General features: G+C 40.8%; 1 protein-coding gene across 1 annotated transcript in view; it reads left to right on the plus strand.

Annotated features, from left to right (window-relative positions):
* Nucleotides 1-1810: 1810 nt before the first annotated feature.
* The window catches only part of PCSK1 (proprotein convertase subtilisin/kexin type 1), a 42279-nt gene continuing 17443 nt past the window's right edge, over nucleotides 1811-26646 (plus strand). The window contains exons 1-8 of the mRNA XM_003920737.4: nucleotides 1811-2202; nucleotides 5716-5820; nucleotides 9182-9292; nucleotides 11514-11660; nucleotides 12995-13071; nucleotides 18771-18859; nucleotides 22062-22234; nucleotides 24234-24446. Of these exons, the coding sequence (XP_003920786.1) occupies nucleotides 2023-2202; nucleotides 5716-5820; nucleotides 9182-9292; nucleotides 11514-11660; nucleotides 12995-13071; nucleotides 18771-18859; nucleotides 22062-22234; nucleotides 24234-24446 (1095 nt within the window). The 5' untranslated portion in view covers nucleotides 1811-2022. The remainder of the gene's footprint in view (nucleotides 2203-5715; nucleotides 5821-9181; nucleotides 9293-11513; nucleotides 11661-12994; nucleotides 13072-18770; nucleotides 18860-22061; nucleotides 22235-24233; nucleotides 24447-26646) is intronic.

Genomic DNA, 26646 nt, shown 5'->3' on the forward strand with positions numbered 1-26646 from the left:
GTTAGCATCTGTCTGCTGTGAGAATGAAACACCCTTGAGAGCTTGAGGCCATAACTCAGGCTGAGGAAAAGGCAGCTTACCTAGCCATCAACATTCACACATGTAGATTTACAAAACAGACAACAAAGCTATCAATCAGAGCCCATTCCATTTCATCTCATGTGAATTATATTATTGTAAAACACTTAACCATATCACATGGCTTATTAACATTGGTATTTGTTTTTGTAAAGATGATTTATGTTTAAAGAAATTCTCTAGTGCCCATTTCTGCAAACGTGGAGGCAAATGAAAAATTAGCACTACGGAGCCCCATCCTCCACTGTCTTGTCTCATTTGCTTCTCGTAAGGAACATCTCTTGCTTCCTTTCTCCACCTGTTCATATGCTTTCTTTTCAACCTTCTCCTCTTCTGTTTCTCCAGAATAGATCGCGCCCTCAGGCGGTTGAGCTTAAAAAAAAAATCTTCCCAGATGCCGCACACTCTCACTTTCACCTCCCGGCGATTTTACTTTTGGCCTGAGTCCAACACGTTCTCAAGAGCTGGACACAAGTTGTCACGATCATGAACCTAACCACACTCCCCTTCCTGCGGCCAATTTCCTATTTTGCTGTTCAAAAGAGGGAAAGGCACATATAAAAAGGAATACAGCTTGGTGCTGGTCAGCCACAGAAGGGTGGAGGTGTTAGGTGCTCAGAGGAGAGAGACCAGCTCCTGCAGCAGTCTTGCGTGTGTCGCTGTCCAGACCTCGGTGCTGAATACTAGGTGCCGGTATCTCCCGCAGGGTTTAAATCCAGGATTCGGATAGGCACCACCGTGGGAGACTGAATTCATTTCCCTCGGGTGAGGGGTGGAGGGTTCGTTTAGATGTTTGTTTGTTCTCCGTCCACAGGAAACCATTTTTCCACAAAAAGGCATTGTACATTTTATGGGAAAGTAATGGCACAGTTCCAGTTTAGCACCAAAGTGAAGAGCTCTACTGATGGAAAAATGGAAAGTAGGGATAAATAAAAACTGTTCTTTCCCTCCCTGAATCAACACAACAGCTTTGGGACCCCAGGTCCCCTTGTTGACAAATTCTTAAAAACATGTTTTTTTTTTTTTAAAAAAAAATCACATGATTAATCATTTTACTGATAAACACCGTAAAGGGTGGTGGTGGCGCTGGCTTTGCGATGTCTGGAATAAATTATTGATATTGTTTTATTAAGGTTGAGAAACAAAAAGGAGGAAACATACTTGTAAACTAAGGTGGTTTGAATGGTTAAAATTCATTTTTAAAAGTATTGCTTTAACATTGTCTTGGAGACATGCTCATTTTCTTAAACAATTTAGAACAGAATTTGGGCAGTAGTAGCTTCTCCTCTTCTGCTTACCCTCCTAGCCTCTCTCTGATTTGAAAGACCTAAGAGCCTTGTTCTCCATAGCAGGTGCTGATACTCAAAGGGTCATTATGAGAATCCTATCACCTCCCCATTACCCCACCCCCATGAGATAATAAAGCAAATACAGAGAAAAAGCACTCCCAGCCTTTGATTCTTGGTAGTTACATTCAAATGGGGGCACTTCTCTTTGAAAAGTGAAGATGTTTCTCACGGTACAGAATTTATGGGCAGATAGGTAGCAGACTTAAGTGATCCCAGCAAATAGTTCCTTCCTTTTCCTAATCCCTGGCTGCTTATTTTAGCCGCTTTTCCACCCCGCTGGGAATACCATTCAGATCTTAGTCCAGGTAGATCTGACGTCAAGAGATGGCTTTCGTCGATTTGACGTGTAAACACTCATTTCCATCCTGGCTGGGAAGGGCTGGGGCTCCACTCAGCCTGGAGACCGAAGCGCTTCAGTGAGCGCTCGCCGCCACCCAGCCTCTCCTCGCGCGCCTCCTAGCTCTTCACAGAGCAACCAGGAGCCAGGAGCGGTCCAGAGCCCGAGGGTGGGAAGGGGGAGTCTGTCTGGCTTTTCTCCTATCTTGCTTCTTTTTTCTCTTCCCTTCCCACTCGTCTTCAAGCGAGTGTGTGAGCCATGGAGCGAAGAGCCTGGACTCTGCAGTGCACTGCTTTCGCCCTCTTTTGCGCTTGGTGTGCATTGAACAGTGCAAAAGCGAAAAGACAATTTGTCAATGAATGGGCGGCGGAGATTCCCGGGGGTCCGGAAGCAGCCTCGGCCATCGCCGAGGAGCTGGGCTATGACCTTTTGGGTCAGGTAAGAGTTTCCACTTTCAAGAAACTTTCTGGGGCCGCAGGGGATGAGCGAGACTGGAGCTGGTCTTCCAACTGGGAGCCCCAGGTTGCACTTTCCGGAGCCCAGTGTAGCAAAGAGCAAGGAGCTGCTCCCGCTCTCGCCCCTGGCGCGCTAGGAGAGAGAGAAAGCTTGCATTATTTACTGTTTGGGCTGGGCGCAGCCAAGCAGAAGGAAACCGCTGCAGCTGGGTAGGGCTTGTGCTTACTGTTGGCCGCTCTAGAATTGAAATCCGTTCCCGCGCGGTTTGGAAGAAAAATCCCTCCAAGCTTGTTATGGGAACTTGAGATGCACTCAAGCTCTCACCAACCGAGCGCCCCCGGGAAAAGCAGTGCGCTCCATCCCCCGGGACTCAGGCGGTCTGCGTCGGGAGCCGGCTGATTTCTTCTTTTCAATATGGCAGCATCAGATCCAAGTCCTGAGGCAAGGGGCTAAGCAGGCTTGGGGCTGTCCGCCCTGGCAGCCTTTAAGGGCACGCCCAGGGCATTGGAAGAGTGCCAGCTGCGGGGATTCGCGACCAGGGGGTTGGGAGGCCGCGGAGCAGCCTGGGACGCTGCGGGGAGAAATGATGGGTGAAAGATACGGGATCATCTGTCTCCACGCCTCTCTGGGGAGCTCCGGATTTTCACTGGGAACTTGTAAAGTCCAAGCTTTATAACTTTGCCCGGCCAGTCCCACTGCAGGGTCGAGATGCCGAACTGCCTGTGGGGAAGGGATCTGTTTTTTCTTGTTCTTCAGCCAAGTACGTAATCGTTTTCTCGGGAATTTCAGCTTATTATTGCCTGTCCAAGTGGAGGCTTGGTCAATAGATAGCTGGTTGGAGGTGGGTGGACATGAAGACGTAAGTGGGAGACTGCTTATAGCCCAGCGATTCCGAGGGGACCCTAGGGAGTGTGACTTCTAAGCTGGAACTTTCCTTTTTTAGCTGTGAATCAAGCCCTTGCTCACTGCTTGGGAAGTTGGTCTGCATTGAAGGGGGGAGGAGGGAGTTGTAAAACATTTTGGCGCGTTTTTTTTCTTCTTTTTTCTGGAGGTGGTGGCTCTGACGCCGCTGAAGTCACGGATGAGTAATCGGCGGGGGCGTTGGCGATTCTCTGGATCTAACCCGCTGGGGAATTCGCCTTCTCTTGCTCGAGGCTTTATTCTCAACTTTATAAACCAAATTGTCTTTGAAATGCTCGGCAGGAAAATCAATGCAGGTTGGCCTCCTGGTGTCCCAGGAGCAGATGAGTCTTTAGCTTTCGGCCAGCCCATGCGCTTGTGTCAAGCACCATGTTAGGGGCTGAGGAATAAGAGGAGGGAAAGAAACGCTCTCAAGTAATCAAGACTCTAGAGGAGACTAACTTAGAGATAAGTGATTGCAACTGATTGTAATTTGTGTAATAATAGAAGTTGTACTTGGAGTCTGGATATTCGTTGGTTGAAGGAATGAAAGCGGAAGGGAATTTGGGAGGGGTGAGCGAAACTGCCCAAAGGAGAAAATATTTGCCCGGGAAAGAGGAGTCAGAGGTTGTCAGGAGAACATAATGAGATTGGAGAAGACAGTCCAGGTATAGAAAACAGCTTGTGAGAAAACAATGAGACATAATACAGCTTAGTAGTAAGTCTTATAATTGCTCGCAATTGTTGGGAATTTTTGAGACTCAAAGAGAGGGTGAGTAGCAGATGAAATTGTGCTGGTGAGTACTGTAGACATCATGAAAATCATGTATGTCCTATGGGGGTAGAAACTGAGGGTTTAATTGTGTATTCCTTGAGCAGCTACTGAAAGGTTAAATAGCAATAGTAACTGTGTAGGAGGAGACTGGGGAAGGAAGCAAAAACTAAATCCCTCTTCTCTTTCCCACCTGTTAGCTCTAGGCATGTATCCAAACCTGGGCCACTCAATGTGAGAATTGCTTTTCAAAATAAATAAACATAAATCTTAATAGTAAAAAACAATACATCAACATTCTTGGGAGGATCTTTGGGTAAGGGATAGCATACTCACAAAAGCATTAAAAAATAGTGGGGAAAAACCATCTATATTTACATATGATTTATAATACTATCTTTCTTCTAGCCATTTCTAGTTAAAAAAGCATTACTAACAAAGATTTTTAAAACAAATATAACAAAAATTATTTTGTTAGAATAGTAATTCTCTGTAGAAGACTGATGTCGCTTTCCTGGTTCTGCTTATTTCTCTTTTTGTTTAATATTACTAACACTAATTTAGCATTACTATATTGGGCACCTTACTGCCTCAGGATAAAGCTCAAGAAGAAAAACAAGTTGACAGAAAGAAAAAAAAAAAAAAAACAGGGCTAAGCGTTGGTGATCTTTTTCTATGGCTACTGATTTCTCACCCCAATTCCATTGACAGCTTGTAGGAAAATTCACTGAGGTTCAGGCTTGGAGCAGGGCCTAAGCATCTCTATTTTAAAATTCTCTAGGTGATAAGAACCACCAATTTAAAGAACATGGTTCTTCTGTAATATACCGTTGTATATTAAAAATGCAGGGTTTTCTAGAGGATTTGGTAGCTTCAAATTTAGTACTGAGTAAAGGGAGACTAGCTCAAAAGAATAATGAATATAGTTCTAAATGCATCAAATATTTCAATAGTTACCCAGAGACGTATACACACTCTAAAGTGGAACACCTGCCTAAATGTAGCATGTTCTTCTCTGAAGCCTTGAATTAGTGGAAAATCAAATGATCAGTAATAGTAGCTAATAACAATTGTCACCATGAATTAAATGGCTACATTTTATAAAAACAATAATTTATTTTAGTGGAAAGTGGCTCTGACCATAAATAGTATCCCAGGTGTTTGCCTGCTTACTACAATTGTTCTTTGACCAAATATATTTGATTAAATGAACATTTTAAATATGATATTGTCACATACAAAAAAACATGTATTTCCTCCAATGTGTGTAAAATAGAAGCATCACTAGCCTCCCACTGTGAGCTAGTGAATATACTGTGAGTCCAAGCCATAATATTCTGAGAGTCATCTCAAGACCTCTGTCAGGGCCTTCTTCATGAAGAAAGTGGGTGAAGCTGGAGGCCATCATTCTTGGCAAACTAACACAGAACTTCGGAAAGCCAATATTGCATGTTCTCACTCATAAGTGAGCTAAATGATGAGAACACATAAATACCTAGAAGAGAACAACACATACTGGAGCCTTTTGAAGGGTGGAGGGTGGGAGAAGGGAAGGGATCAGAAAAAATAACTAATGGGTACTAGGCTTAATACTTGGGTGATGAAATAATCGGTACAAAAACACCCATGACAAAAGTTTACCTGTGTGACAAACGTGTACTTGTAGCCCTGAACTTAAAATAAAAGTTTTTAAAAAGTTAACTTCAGCTACAAGGAATGGGCTTAATAAAAGTTGCCTATCTTTAAGTTAGCTGAGTTTTAAGCTGATCCATATATACTTGTTTGGGAAAGTGGATGTTTATTTTAATTCTTTCCTTTTGTAGATTGGTTCACTTGAAAATCACTACTTATTCAAACATAAAAACCATCCCAGAAGGTCTCGAAGGAGTGCCCTTCACATCACTAAGAGATTATCTGATGATGATCGTGTAAGTGTTGTATATTTGTCTTCAAACCAATACTCTAACTCATCTGCTTTCCTTATTAATTTCTAACAAGAACGGAAGCATTTTGGAAATGTGATTCTTTTTATTGTGACCAAGATTATCTCTAATGTTTCTAATTTCTTTCTATAAAATTATAATCGCATATAATAATAACAAAATTGCATTGGATTGGTTGAGCTAAGGTTAATTTATACACGAAAGTATGTACTTTAATTATATCTTATATACAGTTATATATATGTATCTAAAGTTAATTTTATATGTACACTCTCAAATTCAGTCTAAGAGCATAAAAATGAATATTTAAAATGAAGGGGCAACACTAATAAAAATGTTTGAGAATACAATCAACAACCTTTTATTAGGTATCTATTACATACCAAACACTTTAACACCAGTGTGGGGACACCAAAGGAATACATAAGCCTTACTTTCAATAACATTTCAGTGTAACTGAAAAACAGTCTATTATTTCTATTTGGTATTGCTATGTAAGCAGCTAGTTGTTTATGAGAGAACTGTAAATCTAAGTCTTCCAGAAGCATTCTATGGTTGGACCCAAACCACTTGATCTCTTTTTATCCTTGTTTGTATCCCGGTTCAATGATTAGGTAACAGAAGAAAATGTACGTAATAAATATAAGTAAATAAGTTAGAGGCAATTTGAATACATACTAATGTACCTATTGATTTTGAAGTCTATTTTCAAGGTCAGCAAACACATCAGAAAATGTTGACTTTGTCTGGATTACTGTAATTTTCATACACAGTGTTGCCTTTCCTCAAGCATATGCCATACTGGAAGAAATTTATCCTGATTGGCCTGATATCTGTGTACATGATTTTTTGTTGCCTAGGACACCCTGGAGAATTATGACAAGAGATCTTCTTGGTGAGAGGATTAAAAACGATTAAAAACATCCAGTATATATATATATATATATATATATGTGTGTGTGTGTATATATATATATATATATACACACACATATATATATATATATATATATATATATATATATATATATATATATCTCGTGTCAGAAAGGTGATAGAACTGTTGAAAGTAGATGGAATTAATGAAACTTGTAAAATAATTTGCTGTTTTATTTATTCTGAAACTGATAGAATTTTAAAAACAAGAAGAAAAAGACAAATTATAGGAGTAGGGAATAGCCTGGGTCAGTGTTCAAATGTAAAAGAAACAAGCAAATCCTAATTCTGTATTAGGACCACGGACAGTGACCCTATAGCTCACCTACACCTATGGCTGGCTCTTTTTGTCAAGTTATTGCTTGATGTGGAAGACCAAATGAGAGGCCCTTGACCTTATTACAGAAGCTTCTTGTCCACTGAGGTCTTCCCTGACTCACTTCAAGGCAGAGGGCTCATCATGTGTGGGCTCTGAAAAGCAGAACAGCTTCCAGCACTCTGGCTAGGCTTAATCCCTGGGCTAAGCAGGAGAGAGAAGATTTCATTCTTTGCCTAAATGCATGTCCAAACCGCATGCCCATTAATGCACATGGAAGTTAAACTGATCTCTCTTCTCATTTTCGTAGGAGAAAACTGACAGAGTAAAGCGTACCTGTTATTTTTACTCAAAATATCACATGAAAATGAACAGATGACCCATTCTACTCTTTCGAGTAGAATCAGCTATCCTCTTGATAGCTGATTTTAGGGAGGAACCTCAAGACATTATGAAAAAAGGCTAAGAATTTAGTCTTCAGCACAGGTATAACTGTAAAAAATTAGCCCAAGAATAATTTGATTTTAGGAACCATTCTGGAACCATAGAAACTTGTATTGGAAGGTTGAAGTAGATGATCTTTAATGCTCTTTCTAGATCAAAAGTATTATTTACAATTAAGTACATGCTATTATGCATAATAGAAAGACATTATCAATTTTCCTCTATGCCATTCAGCCTGCTCTTCTAGAAATTAATATGTGATTCTGAGTTAATGATGTTAATCATAACACTGTCTTTTACAAGTGGATGTTTGTCTGATCAGATGGCTGAGTGTCTCCTCTTATATCCCATTTCTAAAAAATTGCTCTTGGTTTTCATTTTATTGCCCTTTTTTTGATGGAGGATAATATTCCTTCAAATTAGCCCTGTGAAATGCAGCTATAGTATATCTTTACAAGTCTATTAATAAAATCTCCAAGTGTAAGTGACTCTCTACCTCAAAGATTAGTATTTGTTCCCTAGCACTCAGCTTCCAGAGATCAACTCAGATGTTGGGCAGCATTCCAAGAATTGAGGTATTTTAAGCCAAAACAATGAAGCTTGAACATACAAGTACTTTAAAAATAAATCATAGTGACTAATTTCTAGCTTTCAAGTTCTTCCCATTATTTTTAATAGGTTTGCAGTATATTTTTTTAATTGAAAATCCAGGGCAGTCTTAGTGGATGGTTTTATCCTTCAGTTGCAAATTATTTTGCAGTTTTTATTTTTGGAACTGATTCATGAGTACTCTCACATTACTGATATTCCACCACACACTGAATTGTCATCATGTATACAGCAGAAAAGATGTGCTTTGGATAGGAAATAGTCATGCTACCAAGAAAAATAAGAGCATAGAATTATCTCATAATGACTATAACTACAAAGGAGCCCCTCACTCTCACAAGGCTTCAAGTATAATAGGATTATGCTGTAAATAGGGGGCAGGTAATTTTCGTGTTGTCAGATCTCTTTGCATAATACATGAGACTGAATTAATGGTAAGTGTGCGTGGTCAGTAGTACTCATTCATCACCCAGGATCTGTTTCTCATATTAAGTACTTTTAAGCAGAGGTTGAAGCACAGGGGAGGCAGAGTTTCAATTTTGCAAAGATATAACACCATTCTTATTTTATAAAATATTTGCAGTTTCTACCTTTCGTATGTAAAGAAAGAAAAATTAATTTCTAAGAGCATTATAGCAGCCGTCTCTTGGCTTGTTGACTCACTCCACCAAAGCAGACAAATTTTCATCCATGGAGCCCCGAAACCTCAATATAAAAATGAGTATTACGGTCCATTTGCTGATGAAAGCAGACTGAACTTTTGCTTCCACTGTAACCACAATGTAAATAATTTGAGGGAATTATCATTTCACTGACTGCTTCTCCTCCCGCTAAAGGTGCACTTTAATGTAATAGAGGAAATGTTCATCTCCCCAGTGGGCAATCCCTTCTTCTCACTGAGGTGCCAGTTTTGATCTGTAGTCAAATGAAAATACTGCAGAGCTGCCTGAAGTCTGATGGAAGGAATACTGCAGGATAGTTAGAGGAAAGATAGAGGTGGATATTTGACTTTTGATTTTCTTGCTATAAAAATCCTTGTAGGTGATATGGGCTGAACAACAGTATGAAAAAGAAAGAAGTAAACGTTCAGCTCTAAGAGACTCAGCAGTAAATCTCTTCAATGATCCCATGTGGAATCAGCAATGGTACCTGGTAAGTACCTACAGAAGGACTGTGTGGGTGGGCCGTGCGACCTGGCTTCTTTATATTGTTACATTTGCAACATGGATTTTTTTTTTTATGGTGGAGAATTTCATAGGGAGCTATATTATCTGAGGATTAGGGCTGATGGGACCTTCTTGAGTTGCCTCTTCTGTTTTGCTGAGTAAAGATGTTTGAAACAGAGATCTTTAGCTTCTGTGAAGAGAGAGGTTGTCTTTTTTGTCTTCTTAAGTGTTTTTGAGGTAAATGCAGAAAAATCATGTCTTGCAGGTTAGGGGTTCCAGAAAACAGTACTCATGGCAAAAATCTCATTTGGTTAAAGTTATTCTTGAGAACCCTTTAAAGCACTGACAGAGTATAGTGAACAATGTGGCATATACAACCCTGAATGACAATTCTTACATGATACAGATGAGAATCTCCAAACGAGGCTAAAAGAGGGAACACAAAAAAAGTTTATTGCAAATGTCTAGATGTGCAAACCATTGTACCTTTAAGATAGTTACCAAATCCTTAAGTGGAGAAATTGTTAAGTGTTTCTGTCTACCTGCAGGGTGTCCTTTCTTCTGTTTAATGTTACATCTGTATGGTAGCACTATATGCTAATAGAAGGATTTATTGTTGAGAATTTTATAAAAGATTATTTTTCTTGACAAACATAAACTAAGGCTTAGATACTCTTGTTGCATAATGAATGGAAAAGGGGATCAGTTTCTCTTGACACGATATTTTCTTTTCTTTCTTTGGGCTGGAGTGCAGTGGTGCCATCTCAGCTCACTGCAACCTTCGCCTCCTGGGTTCAAGCAATTCTCCTGCCTCAACCTCCAGAGTTGCTGGGATTACAGGAGCCCATCACCACACCTGGCTAATTTTTGTATTTTTAGTAGAGACGGGGTTTCACCATGTTGGTCAGGCTGGTCTTGAACTCCTGATCTCAGGTGATTCACCCACCTCAGCCTCCCAAAGTGCTGGGATTACAGGCCTGAGCCACCATGCCTGGCATCTTGCCACTATCTTAAGTACTTGCTCATTGCAGCAGAAGAGACTTATCAGTTAACTTGTGCATTTCTTGTGTGGCGAACACTATTCTAAGTGTTTGATATGAATTAATTCATTTTGTTCTCATGATTATCTGTGTCGTAAAAATAGTAATTATGCCAATTTAATAGATAGAAAAACAGAGATATTGGAAAGTAGAATAATTTGCTAAAATCCATGACTGCTAGTGATGGGACCATAATTCATAACTCCAGAGTCCACACTCTTAACAACTACACTCTGTAATTGCTCCCACAACTGACATAGAGGACTTCTTCTCTGACTTTAGCCAACAATCTGTGTGTAGTTCCAGCCTCCTATGATTCGGCTTCATACTAGCCTGGTAAATACTTGTCACCCCATCCCCCCCAACCTCTTTATGGGGAGGAGGGCACAACAGCAAGAGGGCAGTTCTTTTCCTGATTCCTTTTATTGTTGTTATTTATAGATTTCTTATTGACCCTTTCACCAGGTACCTGGGATTCCTTTACTATCTCTCTCCCACATGCTTAGAAATATGCTTATATCTGTGTTCCCTTGCCACCCAACTATTCTCCTGTACAGTCCCACACACTATCAGAAAATGTATTTGAAAAGGAAAACTGAATCTCCTCTCACAGATACTTACCCCCTAAATCACTCATACTTAAAAATAGGCAATTACATTGCAATTCCTGAGGCAATCACAGTCTCCTGAGCATTCCAGGTTCTACTTTTTCTTTTAGAAGAAAAATTCTAAAACATTCATGAATGACTATGCACCAGGCAATATAATGAGAGCTCAATGTGGCAATGGAGGATCCGGATTTTGGGGGAGATGAAAACATAGACTATCAAATAAAGTTTCCATAGATGAAAGGGTTGAGCATGTTATGATAAATGAAAGAAATTTAGGGATCAAATTCTTCAAAGCCATGTCGTTCAAAGAGAAGAAGCACAGGTGATTCATCCTTTCAAGTGATGTCCACTGGGACAATGGGGAGAAGAGCAGCATGCTGGGGGTTCATTTGGCCCTACTCTCAACTTTGCTTCTCATTTCACCGAATTGGCTTCTTCTAAAGAGTAGAGTGACCCAAGGAAAAAGAAAGATGGGTCTCCAGGTTGGAACTTAAGTGCCCATTTTGTAGCAAGCAAATTATGATTTTACCAATGGTTCTTGTCTTTTCTTTACCAGCAAGATACCAGGATGACAGCAGCCCTGCCCAAGCTGGACCTTCACGTGATACCTGTTTGGCAAAAAGGCATTACAGGCAAAGGAGTTGTTATCACTGTACTGGATGATGGCTTGGAGTGGAACCACACAGACATTTATGCCAACTATGTAAGTGTATGCCTTCTCATGACTGTGACTTGGGGAGCTGTCTGTGCAGACGCACAGTTGGGGCTTCCCTTCTTTTCAAGGGGATGCTGCTCTGGTGTCAGTCCCTGGGATTATGGGACAAGGTTTTGTCCCTTCCCCAACTTCCCACTAGCTTAAATGAACTTCTTTTATACCAGTGGGCACTGAAATAATTTAGTGGGGTCAAAAATTGTACAAAAGTATATGTGCTGGGAGAAGGAGGGGCAGTACTTACACCAATTAAGTTACTAAAATCCAATGATTTAGACTTGCTCAGGGTTTGGGACGTTAAAGTAATCAAATCAAGCCTGTTGCCTGAGATCGTTTTCACACTTTCCCTCCTTACCTCTTTCATGGGCCTGTATCCCTGACATTCTAAAATCATATGAATGTGGTTCCTTCCATGAAAATCCTAAGTGAATACCACCCAAGGCAGATATGCCAAGCTGAGAAAGGAAAACATTTCTAGAAATGGGAAAATAAATAAATAAAAACAATTTGCTTCATTGTTTCTGAAGTCTATGATACAATATGGACACCATCATATATCTTAGGTCTTTAGATCAGGGGGCTGGTGTTTCATCTTTAAGATTATACCTTGTTTTTCTCTCATCCTTTCCACCTATACAACATTCCCCAGCTATAACTCCAAGCTAAAGAGCAAAGGAACAGAAAAGGAAAAATACTGGCACAGAGTAGAAATAAGGAATGATTAAAAGATATGGAAAGTATTGAAAAGTAACAGTAATGGTATGTGGGAGATGGGCTGGAAAAGAGAGTGGAACCTGGAAGCTTGTCTTGAATTTCAAGCACCCTCTCTTGAATTAAATTACATGTTTATTTAGTGTGCCTGGGAGGCTGAAGGAGATTACCATGGACCTGAGTCCAACTCTCGGCCATGTCTTTGCACCTATATTCATAAGAGAGATGAGTGTCCAAGTGTCACTAAGGAGCTTTATGGCCTTAGGGAAGTCATTTAACTTCTCTGGGCCTCAATTTTCTCATCTGAAAACTGAGGGTGACTGAACTAAGTAAACTCTAATTCCTTCCAGCTCCAATATCCTATGAGTTGCCTATGAACCATAGGCTTGGTAGCATTCACTGAGAATTGAATGCTGGCTCACCTGGCTGTGTTAATCATCTCTGCCTGGTTTGTGGGTATAGTAAATATTCAGTGACTTGGCCAGAAACGCTGAAATGCAGGCTTCTGAGCTATCAGCCAGGATAAGAAGGCATAGGGTAAGAGGCCTGGGAAGTGATGCTTTTTTTTGTTTTGTTTTTATAATGTCACGGTGTTATTTTTGTTGTCTCTTTAGGATCCAGAGGCTAGCTATGATTTTAATGATAATGACCATGATCCATTTCCCCGATATGATCCCACAAATGAGAACAAGTGAGTAAAGGTGCATTTGGGTGAAATAAAATACTTTACAATGCTTTTATCTTGTTTGAGAAAATCATACCATACAGTTCATCCACATTTCAGCCCTCGGGAAACGTTAATGCACAACATTATAACACAATATTTTGTTGCTTTTAAAACAGAAACCAAAGTTCTATTTTTATATTCCCTTTGGTTTATAGAACCGTATTTACATTAAACTTGTTACATTATGAAATTATCCTCTCAAGTGTTACTGAATTGTTGAAGCTTTAGAAAGAATGCTTGAGACAAAAGAGTACACACTTTGAGCCCACCCCTCCCCTCGATTCCTCTAGGGATTTTTTACTTTTAGCAACATGCTTGATGTTAGTCATGTGAAGAAATATATGTAAAGAAATAGATATGAACAATGCCCACAACTTCCAATGATGGCTACAATCACCCTCACCAGTTCTCTCCAAAGAGATTGGCCAGACTCCAGACAAGAGAAATACTTCTAAGGTCTGGCCCCTGAATCCAGCACAGTCTCCAGGGCTTTGAGCCAGCTGGCAGTCTTTTCCAGAGTTCCTTCTGCTGTAAGGCCATAGGGAAGAGAGAGGAGACAGCACCTGACTCCCAGATTATTTCTCTTTCCCTTGAAGCCACATTATGGTGAAAGAGGCCAAGAGCCACAGAGGCCAAGAGCAAGAACTTGTAAAGGGAGAAGCCAAAGAAAGACCCAGAGGCAAGAGACCCTCTCCTAGCTCCGAAGAAACTTTGAGGGCATGTGGATCCTCAAAGTGTCCATGCCCATGGGAGAAAACATCTTTATTCTTACCAGTGTTGTCACAGACATCAAGAAGACATTCAAACTGTCCTCTTCATTTTCTCTACATAGAAGAGACTTGCACCAAAATGAGCAAAGCCAAGGTCAATATTAGGGTTTACTGCTACAAAATTAGGGCTTACAAGTAAGGATGGAAAAAGCTAAGCATCTAATAGGTCTTGGTATATGTCACATGAAATGCTTCTCTTTTCTCTCTGGATGTCTCTGTCTCTTGGACTGTTACCTGACTTGGGTCAGATAACTCTCTCTCTCTCTCTCTCTCTCTCTCTCTCTCTCTCTCTCCCCCCCTCTCTCTCTCCCCTCCCTAATTCTCTCTCAGAACTTCCAAGTGGCTGGTGCAGTACTATTGACCTAAAGTTATTTCTTTCTTTGGATTGTCTCCTCTCCAGAAAGCCAGCAAACCCCAGGATGGGGGGCTGGGCACCTGGACTTAGCCTCAACATCTGGGTGTTTATTTCTTCCTTGGGGAAAGTGGAAGGCTTGTGGATAGTTCAAAGGTACAACTTCATTCAGTACCATTTATTTCTTTGAGGTTGAGCGAAGGGGTTAACTGCAAACACCCCTTAGAGGTGAAAACATTCCGGTAAAAGTACAACAGGAATCACTGGCAGGGGTACCCCTGGAAGAGAGTGGGAGTGTCTCGAAGCTTAGAGCAGACCCTCAGACAAACTTTTTGCTATGTTTCTGAAGCAGGATAATGTAGGACCAGTAGGGACATCTACTCCTCGGGGGCACAGCCTTGTAATGAAGTTATGGCTTTGCCAGTTGCTAGTGTAGAGGGTGCTCTTGAGGAAATCGCTTACCTCTCTCTGCCTCCACTTCATTTTCTTCCCCTAAAATGGGTGACAATGTACCTTCTTCCTGTGTTTCTTAAATGAACTTCTTGAGGAAATGGTAATAAGTACTTGGAAAAAAGTGGTAGCCTTCTTAGAATGGAGTAGAAACAACTTTGATTCCACCACCTTGGTTAAGACTAAGGGAAATCGGTTCCCAGACACTTGGGTGCAGTTGAGGAGACTTAGCCGGAGTCCCTGGCTCTTTCCTAGGGAGTATATGGTCCTTCCAGGCAGATCCTGGGTCTGGTCCCAGGATCCAGTGTGGGTGATAACTTGTGTGATGGCTGCATAGTGGCCACATTCTTGATGAAATTATAGTCTCTGGAGTTTTTCCAGCCAGGAGATGGAACACTGAAACCTTCCTCAAAACAAAGGAGATCTCACAGCACAGCATTTATAATTGCTGTTTTATATATACAATTATAATAAAATATAATTTCCCTGAACTCAGAGAGCTCCAAGGGCCCCAGGGAAGCAGCCTATATGATGCTATTTGTTCTGTGCCTGAAAGCTCTTCCAGAGGATAGTCTGCTGTGAACCTTCCACATAGCAGTGAGAGAGCATGGCATAGCCCAACAGTTAAGAGCAGACTTGGGAGCCAAATTTAGATCAAATATTAGATCTGCCACTTAATGGTTGGGTGATCTTGAGCAAATTATTTAACTTCTTTGTGCTTAGGTTTTATCATCTTTTGGAAATGAATACCTGCTTCCTTGAGTTAGAGGTATTAAGTGAGTTTGTATTTATATAAGTTTATATGAGTTCTATGATTTTATATTTATATACATATACATAAAGTGAAGCATTGAGTTTATATATGTTGTATTATATATTATGTATACTTTATTGAGATATATATATATATATATATATATACTTACATATATAAACTCACTTAATACCTCTAACTCAATGAAGTAGAATATATCTCTATCTGTATATCTGGCATTTAAACAAATTGATTTGTTTAAAAATTATTTCACACGACAGTTTAAATACTACTCTTATTTTGGTTAAAATATGCTTGTCACACAGGTTATTTAAGCTATACGTGTTTGCGTGTGTGTGTGTGTGTATATATATATATGCGTGTATATATTTGAGTTAAATAACATGTGTGACAAGGATATTTAGCTTAGACATATACACGTATATGGCTTGGACATTGGTACATAAAAAAATTAAATAAGTGTTTGCTGTGATGATGATGATGATGATGATCACAGCTTCTCATTTGGTAACTGAGTTAGACCTTCTTTCAGTGAGAAATCAACATGATTTCTCATATATCATCTGCTGGGAGCAGCAGAGACAAGTCAATTTTCTGAGCCAGTTCAGAACCTGCTATTTAGAAATGACATAATGAGCAACTCTCTCTCAGGATCCTCTTGACTATCAACCAAAAAGGTGGCACCCTTATCATTTATCAGAAGGTATAATAAAAAATAGAGTTGTTTTCCAGCATGTTGTCAGACATAAATCCCTTAGGTTTGGAAAATAATAGCCCCATTTTTTCTTGGCCTTTACAGCAATTGGAAAGGTATTATACCCCAATTCCAAGGGTATTATCTCTTCAAACTATCTGTATTGCTGTTGTTCTTTATTACCATGTAAATGAGATTAATAGAAGCCACAACTGAATGCTACTCTGAAAGTCAAAAGAGGAATCACTAAATAATAAAATCTTAACAGTGCAGGTAACACTCACTATTAAGCTGGCATAAATCTGTATTCAGTATTTCAGCACCAATTACAGATTGTTTTTCTAGTTAAATAACAAGTGTGACAAGGATATTTTAACCAGAATAAGGGTAGTATTTAAACTATCTGGTGGAATAATTTTTAAACAAATCATTTTGCTTAAATGCCAGTTACTACCATTGTTCTAAGACAATAGAGAGTTCTTTTACTGCAGCATCTCAGAAAAGAGAAAGAGCTGCAGGTCTATAAAGAATGACATGGGAACACCTTCATAAAGTCTCTTTCTCTCAACGTTTGCAGGTGGAACCTGAGGATAAGAGGAGGAAAACATGTCAACACATATTTGTACCATGATCCTCCTGCCGCTTTCACTAGAAAATAGTCCTCCACATACAAAGAGAAATAAATAATAGGTGCTATCACACTGCATTATTTTTTAGGACAAATAACAATCCTAGGGATGTCTGTCAGCAGGTTGATTCTGTTGGCTCAGGCTGAAGACTTGCACTGGATTCTTTTGCTATCCTGAACCCTGTCTCCCATTCTGTACACATGAAAATATATAAGAAGGCAGTGGTGACTTCTGGAAGTACATTTCTCAGAGATGACAACTGAATTACTCCTATTAAGGCAAAGAGCGTTAAGCCATCCAGAAAGCCTAAGGTGCCTTCTGTGTGTTCAGATGTGCACACTTTTCTTAGGGAATGGGTGTGGTCAGGACAGCTTCAGTTGCAAATGAAAGAATTCTAACTCAAAGATTAAGTATTATAGGGATTTAAAAAATATTCACCCAAGGGATGTTCTAGTTTCTGATGTTGCAAGATTCAAGAACTCAAACAGTATGTTCTCAGGACACCAAGCGCTCTTCCAACTCCAGTGCTGCTCGCCTGCGCTTGGCTTCACTCTCAGTAGAATTCTGCCTGGCAGAGCAAGACCCATATGACTCACATGGAACTTAAGCTCATGATTCCTAAGAAAGAGTAGGGTTTCTTCCTATAATCTGCATCAGTCCTTGAAAGCTGCCTGAGAGGAGGAGCCTCATGATTAAAAAAAAAAAATCACAGAAAGTCAGGACCACTTCCCCAAACAGGAAAGAGCTAGCATACATAAAAGAAGCAGGTGTTTGCTGCATCAGGGAATATTTTGAATTAAAGATAATTATATTGTACTGACTTAGAATTCCTAGCCAGGATTAACATGAAGGAGCAGGAATCTTATTTTGTGGAAGGAGATCAGAAAATCATCTTTGCAACTTTAGGAAAAAAAGAAGTCAAACAATTCTTCTGGATGGCCCAGTCAATTTAGGAATTTTGTATTCCATGCTATGCTGAATTAATAGATGGCTAGCATAGTAGACTTGAAATGTAATTGGCCAACATCATTGCTCAGCGCTAACCCTTCCTCTCTTTTTCTCTATGTTGGTATATCTGGTAGGCTCCTCCAAGCCACCAGTAGCTTTTACACTGTTCTGTGTTGTTTCCACAATAGAATAAAATCATAAAATAAATGAATTCACATTAATGGCCTTTTGGCTTATTGGCTCTCTTGAGTCAAGAGGGTGGTAGTAAAAGACAGTTATTCTCAGAATTTTAGATTTGATGCTTTAGTTGTGGAATTTGGTGTTTTGAAGGCGCATTTTTCTTCCAAATAATCTGAAATCATAAATTGCCCTCTTTGCTTGACTGCAAAACCAATCATGTTCAGGCTTCTGGCCCCAGTTGGGGTTTCAGGAGCATCTTGGCTTTCCAATTAGCTGGTAATGTCTTGAAAATATATCAAGCTCCTCTTGGAACAGATAATCTTCAGACATTTTAGTGAGCCATGTATTTAGAGGAAAGGAGGAGGGCTTAATAGGGGATGTTGTTCTATCATATCCTACTAAGGCTGATCACACATAATCTAACCCAAGGCAGTGACTAGGGAGAAAAATGAGGAGCCAGCTACCAAAAAGTATAAAGCAGAGCCATTTCTTTGAAATTGTTTCTGAATGTCAGAGTTCTATAGTATCCATAGTTAACACTTACTGGCTTCTTGCTATCTGCCAGCCACTGTTCTAAATGCTTTACATAGAATTTGTCATGTGACCAAGCCTTCGAGGACAAGCAGCTTACCCAAGGTCACACCCGCAGTGAATGGCAGAAGCCAGAATTTGAAGTCACATACTTTGGCTCTAGTACTTGTGCCGTTCATCTGAACATAAGCTTTATATTATACCAACTTTTTTTGAAAAGACAGTATCAAGGCTGACAAAAAGTTAATATATCTATGCCCCATGAATTCATTCATGTGTGAAACAAAAGTTTGTTCTTCTGTATGTTTTATAATTCTTATTTTTTAATCCTCAGACATGGGACCAGATGTGCAGGAGAAATTGCCATGCAAGCAAATAATCACAAATGCGGGGTTGGAGTTGCATACAATTCCAAAGTTGGAGGTAAAACAGAGAATTGTCCCTGTAGTTTGGCACTTTAATGTGAGGCTTACATCTTATATTGTAAATGGGGGAGGGTAAATTTTCCTTTTAACAACTGGAGGAAGAAAAGAATTCCATGCAAAAGTTGCTACAGGACTTGAATATGATTTGCAAACAAATCAATAGATATGGATTTCTAGAAAATGGATTGCTGATTATAGCCTATACATCTCCAAAGAAAAAAAAATGTAGACATATTGACTAGCATATGAACAAAATCTAATTTTCTCTGTGTTCTGAATTAGAATGGTTTGTTACTGAGTGCTTGCTTAGGAAACAGAAGGAGGGGGTAAATTTAGGCAAAGACTTTTCCTGCCTCTGTTCTGTAGAAGTCCTTCACTTTTTAGCAAAGAACAACTTCAAAATTTAAAAAAATACATACTTACTACATTAAGTAGCCAAATTTTATCTTCGATAGCAAGGACGTAAAATCTCAAATTGTTTTCATCAGTGTCCTTATGGGGAAACAGATGGTAAGCTGCATTAGGGCAACTGAGGACATTTTAATAAAGAAATTGTTTACAAGAGTTAGAGAAAACCAACAAGGGGCTAACAAGTGGTTGACAGATGTTACCACCTTTAGCCTTAAGAAGCAAAGGGGAGGAAAAGTCGCCAGCAAGTAGAGAGGGAAAACTGTGGTCACAGGAGAAAGCCGCTGGATAGGCCTTGAGTACAACAGCAGAGCTACTTCTAGGCAAAGGGGATCCGGCGGCACAGGCACCTCATTCTCCTCTTGATACCCACCCTCTTGTGGGGGTCTTCAGTTGGCTGAACCCAGTGGGAAGAGAGAGCCCATTGCTGCAGTCCATGTTCTAATGGAGAAGAGTAGAAAGTGGATCTGCAGGGAACAACAGAAAAGATAAAAATGGTCTCTCCTCTTCATTCTATCCCTGCCGCAGGCATTCACATTATGCTATGAGCTTCAAGTTTAGTTCAGTTTTCAAAAACTATGATTGCAAAAAAAAATCAATTGTAAAACATGTCAATTACAATAAAATCCCATTAAACTCTACATGAGTACACCCTGCATTTGGTTATGTATTCCTTTTTAGAAACAAAATAAATATACATCTTGACATGTAATACGTCTGTCATGAACACAGGGCACTTTTAGAATTTTAAGTGTCATTCCTGATTCCTTTGATACTAACATCTTCAAAGTGTTCTGTTAATTTAAAAAAAAAAATAAAGGCAGAAGCACAAATTATGTAATCAACTAGTAAAATAGCTCACTCTTTAAGTCATAATGAATTAAACAACTATAGTTTGTGCAAGAATTATCTGATCATTTCATTTTGTAGAGGAAGAATTAGAAGCAAGCTGCTCAAGGTAACAATAGCTAGTTTGTGGCAGCGTAGAACTGAAACACAATTCCAAGCCTACTGATTTTTTTCATTACTCCATTCTTTGATGGTCTAGCCCCAAATACTTTTATTTTTATTTTTATTTTTGACCAATAATCTTCATTTACTAGGCACCCACTGTGTGTCAGTTACTTACTCTACAACATATTACAGGCAGTGTATCCTGGTGGTTAACAGATTTGGGGGCTAGATTTGTAGGACTGAAATTCTGGCTCTCCTATTTCAAGCTCTGTGGCCTTGAGCAAGTCATTGTCCCTCCCTGGCCTCAATCTCTCCATTTATAAAGTGAGGAGAATTACAGCACCCACCTCAAATGATGGTTTTAAGGTTTAGATGAGTTCATACATGTAAAGCCTATGAAATGGTGGCTGCATATAGACTATCCTGAATTCACATGAGCTGTTACCTTCCCCATTTTACAGTTGAAACTGAGGCCCAGAGGGTCAAGTGGCTTGCCCAAGATTCCACAGCTAGTAAGTAGCAGAGCTGGAATTTTTTTCCTAAATACATTTTTTTGAGACTGAGTCTCACTTTGCTGCCCAGGCTAGAGTGCAGTGGTGCAATCTTGGTTCACTGCAAGCTCTGCCTCCTGGGATCAAGCAATTCTCCTGCCTCAGCCTCCCAAGTAGCTGGGATTATAGGTGTGTGCCACCATGCCCAGCTAATTTTTGTATTTTTAGTAAAGACAGTGTTTTTCCATGTTGGCCAGGCTGGTCTTGAACTCCTGGCCTCACGTGACCCACCCACCTTGGCCTCCCTAAGTGCTGGGATTATAGGCATGAGCCAACATGCTTGGCCCTAAATGCATTTTTAAACAATTTCTTTTTTACAAATACAGCTTTCACTGATCATGTCAATTACGTATCATTTTACTTTTTGCTCCATAGTAAACAACTGTGAAAATCGAAGGCTGTGCACTCCATTGCATTATGAGCCTGAAGCCAGAAATAACCAGGTAGCTGCCTGTAATCTGTCCAGATTGCTTTTGCCTTCCTAGCTGTTGAATTCATAAGTCTGATGACGGGTGACAGCCTGTTGGAAAGCACAAAGAGCTACCACATCTACATTGTCCTGATGAAAAATGATTCCCCCTCAGGAGTGAAATCCATGGCAATGATTTCATCCTTGAGATTATTTAGAAGAAGAGGAAGCATATTTCTTGAAAATGTTTCTTAGCAAACACATGAAAGGATGGCCTCTGGGCTATTTTAAATCAGGGCTTAGAAACAAGAGTGCTTTTCCTATTCATTAGTTTTCTGTTGTGGCTAGATCTTTTTAAGCTACATGCTTTCCTCTCCAAAGTCCTTCGTGTGGCACTGGAGCCACAGTCATTTGTGAGACAGCCATGAGCAGGTGCATTGTGGGGGGGCTGCTTTAGGGTCTTTCTGAATGCTGTTCTGTCATTTAGTTGGGGTGGGAAGGAGGGCAAACATTTTGTAATTGACAAAAACCACAGCCACTTCCTTTCATCTAAGGATGCTGCTTCAGTTCAAACTCAATGCCCAGAGGTACTGCTAGGAAGAGAGCCTTGAGTGGGACAAAAAAAAAAATCACAGCTGCCTACACTACTACATGGTATTATCTCTAAAGTGAGACAAGAAAGCTTATGGGGGCAGTGGCATGTTCCTTCTTTCTGTGGTATCAGTAGCTGGGTTACAGAAACTGGGGACATCTAGCAGTTACCTGGTTTTTGACTCCTAAAGTCCTTTAAAAATACAAATAGTAAGAGTATTGGGCCTTTGTTACCCATGTACATACTGACATTGACCTTGTGTGTGTTTGTTTATTTTGTTCCTCAGGCATAAGAATGCTGGATGGCATTGTGACGGATGCTATTGAGGCCAGTTCAATTGGATTCAATCCTGGACATGTGGATATTTATAGTGCAAGCTGGGGCCCTAATGATGATGGGAAAACTGTGGAGGGGCCTGGCCGTCTAGCTCAGAAGGCTTTTGAATATGGTGTCAAACAGGTAAGATGCTTAACGTAGACCCACAACAAGTGAAACTTGACCATTTGGATATGAAGAGAAGGAAAGAACACTTAGGTTACGTAGAAAAGCATTGTTGTAGATTTCTTAACAAAGTCTTTTACAATTTTTTTTTTTTTTTGAGATGGAGTCTCACTCTGTCATCAGACTGGAGTCCAGTGGCACAGTCTCGGCTCGCTGCAATCTCCACCTCCTGGGTTCAAGCAATTCCCCTGCCTTAGCCTCTCAACTAGCTGGGACTACAGGCATGCACCACCATGCCTGGCTGATTTTTTGTATTTTAATAGAGATGGGGTTTCACATGTTGGCCAGGATGATGTCAATCTCCTGACCTCGTGATCAACCTGCCTTGGCCTCCCAAGGTGCTGTGATTACAGCTGTGAGTCACTGTGCCTGGCCTACAATTTTAAATGCACTTTGAGAGCCAAATCACTCTTCAGAGGGATGAAAGTTAAGGGTTAAGAAAGTTTTCCCTATTTGTGGCCAGGCGTGGTGGCTCATACCTATAATCCCAGCACTTTTGAGAGGCAGGCAGATCACTTGAAGCCAGGAGTTTGAGACCAGCCTGGCCAACAGGGAGAAATCCCACCTCTACTGAAAACACAAAAATTAGCCAGCTGTAACTAGGTTGCGTTCTTTTGCAACCTAGTTTAAACAGTAAAACTGTGGTCTCAACTTAGACTCCTTAGGCGCCTATAATCTCCTCTACTCAGGAGGCTGAGGCATGAGAATTGCTTGAACCCAGAAAGCGGAGGTTGCAATGAGCTGAGATTGCACCATTTGCACTTCAGCCTGGGTGACAGAATGAGATCCTGTCTCAAAAATAAAAATAAAAATAAATAAATAAAATGAGTTTTTCCCTATTTGGGTCTGAGGTTGAATAGAAATTTATTACTTTTAGCACACTTATTTTAAAAGTATTTCTGGTGCCAGGCGCGGTGGCTCAAGCCTGTAATCCCAGCACTTTGGGAGGCCGAGGTGGGTGGATCACGAGGTCAAGAGATCGAGACCATCCTGGTCAACATGGTGAAACCCTGTCTCTACTAAAAATACAAAAAATTAGCTGGGCATGGTGGCTCGTGCCTGTAATCCCAGCTACTCAGGAGGCTGAGGCAGGAGAATTGCCTGAACCCAGGAGGCAGAGGTTGCGGTGAGCCGAGATCGCGCCATTGCACTCCAGCCTGGGTAACAAGAGCGAAACTCAGGCTCAAAAAAAAAAAAAAAAAAAAAGTATTTCTGGACATTTCTTTCTCCTTCCTCATTTTCCTGCTGCTTTCAGGATTTTACACTAGTAAAATACTACCCCGACTTCTTCCAAGTGCTCTGGAAATGCTCTTCGGGTACAGAAACGTGCCACCTTCTGCTCTGCATGTGCCTGTTGAATACCCGTGCCTTGGCTGGGTTGCTCTGTCACTCAGATTTACTGTATTCCTGCATAGATTCTAAAGCCTTGTGCTCCACAGGATGCAACAAAAGTAGTAACTCTGGAGAGCACAAATTGAAAAATCATAGAAAGGGCGGCCTTGACAAGTTTCATTCAATTGAAGAGTCCCTTTTAATGCAGCTGCAAGGCAGATCTGAATAATCCCTAATTTTGTCATTCTATCAGTCAGCCAGAAGATTCAAGCAGAAAGAAAGAGAGGAAGTTCAAAGATTCAAGTGCAGTGACATAAACCAAGAAGAGGGTGGAAAAATATGAGTAAGTGCAGAAGGCTAGATTATGAATCTGCGTGAGAAAGAGAAGCGTGCACTCAGTGCTACTCCAGGAGGGCCGAGACTGGCAGGGCCACAGTCCAGTGGCCTATAACACACAGCCTTGTGAGATTTCCACCACTGAAGCCAAAAGACCTGGAGTAGAAGATAAATCCCAAATAGCTATCTCTGAGAATTTCACACATGTATTTGTTGGGGATTTTATTGGGATATAACAGTGACCCCAATAGATGATAACAGATGATATGCATTCTGGCTTTTCCTTTAGGGGAGACAGGGGAAGGGGTCCATCTTCGTCTGGGCTTCGGGAAATGGGGGGCGTCAGGGAGATAATTGTGACTGTGACGGCTACACAGACAGCATCTACACCATCTCCATCAGCAGTGCCTCCCAGCAAGGCCTGTCCCCCTGGTATGCTGAGAAGTGCTCCTCCACACTGGCCACCTCTTACAGCAGCGGGGATTACACCGACCAGCGAATCGTATGTTGCTTTTGTCTAATTCTCTCTGCTTAGGTAGGAGAGTGTGGCATGCATGCAAAATGATCCCCCTAACTGACCTTTGGTAGGATTGATTCGCTTAAGCTTGATGTTTCAGCTGGGGAGACTCGGGCTTACTCACTTGAAAAGCTGGCATACATCAGAAAGTTTTCTCTCTAGGGATAATGACACTTCTGCCAAGATGAACTTCCCCTCTGTCATTTTTAAACCCAGCCTTGAGAAGCCACCAAACCTGTCATTACACACAGCGGAGACTCCAAATGTCTTTTCTGCTTGTCTGATGCCTCCCTGGAAACAGCCTTAAAGGAGATTTCAGGGTTGTTGGGGCTTTATCACCCTTGTACTTGCTGATCCTGTAATAGCAGGGATATAGTCTGACTTGCCCTGTAGCAGATGATAAAAATACAGAGTCTACACCAGCTATGTCCTCAGAATGGACGACCTGCAGGAAAATAGTCTCAGTCCCCTGAGGTGAACTGCTCAGCATCTGGGTAAGCAGCTCTGGACGCTGTGTGCTCAGAGAGCTCCTCCAGCCCTCGCTTGCCTGTGCCTTTGCTTCCATGAGTCAGATGGCCAAGGGCAATTATTGGATTTCCCTTCAAGGGCATGATGCTGGAGGGATATTTAGGAGCTCTGAGAAAAAAAGGAGGCACTTTTAATTTAAAAATGTAAAGCCCTCAGTTTAACTCCTGACACAGAAAGAACCAAATAACTAAAGTATATAGATCCTATCTCAAGGAAATAGCAGCTCGTGATCTAATTAGAGGTTGGATGAACCCTTTAATAATGACCTTGGAATGTGTGCAAGATTCCTATTCATGGCATCTCGACATAATCGTCAGCATGAATGTCGTCTTCACACAGGGTCACTCTTCGGCAACTTAGTTTAGTCAGCGAAGCTGTGGTCTCAACCTAGAAGTGTGGGTCTGCTTCTCATGAGCATCTCTTCAGCTACTCAAGTAATAGACCGTGACATTCTACCCAGGGGTGTTTACAGCAGGCATATTTTACAGCTTTTGAAAGGGTCATATCAGACATTTGCCCTGCTTGTCTTCAGAACCCCTGGCTGTTGTCATTTCCTGGGTGTCCAGAGCTGCCTTTAGAAAATGGCCTGTTAGGGATTTTAGAATCACCATTTCATAGACTGTTCCTTTTCTGGGCTAGCCTGCACTGAAGCAGAAGAAAGGTTTTCTATCTTTGTAAAACTCCCTCCTTAAGAAAGCCAGCCTTAGGAGAGACAGCTGGTGCATTCTATTTGAGACAGTCTCAGTAACATAACCTTTTTCTTACGCAAACCTTTTTCCCAGCATAGTCATCTCTGGGGGCTTGCTTGCGTCAACAGGTAAAAAGGGCAACCTTGCTTCCGCAGCCCTCTGAGGAGTGGAGCCATTATAACTTGAGAAATTCAGCAACTCCAAGCAGGAAGCCAATGGAGGTGATAATAGAACAAATTATTTTTTTACACCTCCCTCCCACACATCGAAATCTCGAGCTAGAACTTCAGTGCTGGAGCCTGGGTGGGTGTCTTGTTAGTAATCCCGTGGCCCAACCAGCAGTGTCGTGGTCCTTAAGGCAGACAGGAAGTCTTTTTCGTTTCTTCCCTTCCTCTCAGCAATCTCTTCATTACCCTAAAGTTAGCCGGGGTAATTCCTTACTTGCAAGAAAATCAAGTAAAAATACTTTCACAGAGAACATTTTGGTTAAGTCTCAGCATGTGAGTCAGGGAATATAAATCACATTTTACAGATGGGGAGCCAAACGACTTGCCTGAGGACAAATCTATTAGGTAGCAGTTAGAGAATCTGAACCCAGAACTAAGTCTAGCACACTTTAAAGACCCAGCATTTTCCGTAAAGTGCAAGTGTGGACACCAACTCATGGTATCAAATCTAGTCAACAGTGAGTGCAAACTACATACTAAGCATTTTTTGTACAAGGAGTTCAAATGGCTAAGACCAGGATGGCTTCATATCTTTGAGCTGAAGAGGCAGCCGAGTGTCAATCTGAAGGCAAAAGGGGATTTTGTATGAGACAGAATTTCTAAATATGCCAGACCAAACACAATGGACCTGATGATTAATGGGCCAGCATGATTCACAGTGATTTTGAAACTTTGTTTTTTATAGACAGCATTTCGTTTGGGAATCTCAGAAAAGAAAATATTCATAGTGGGAGTACTTCA

The sequence above is a fragment of the Saimiri boliviensis genome, chromosome 1 (genome assembly GCF_048565385.1).
Source record: "Saimiri boliviensis isolate mSaiBol1 chromosome 1, mSaiBol1.pri, whole genome shotgun sequence".
Lineage (NCBI taxonomy): Eukaryota > Metazoa > Chordata > Mammalia > Primates > Cebidae > Saimiri > Saimiri boliviensis.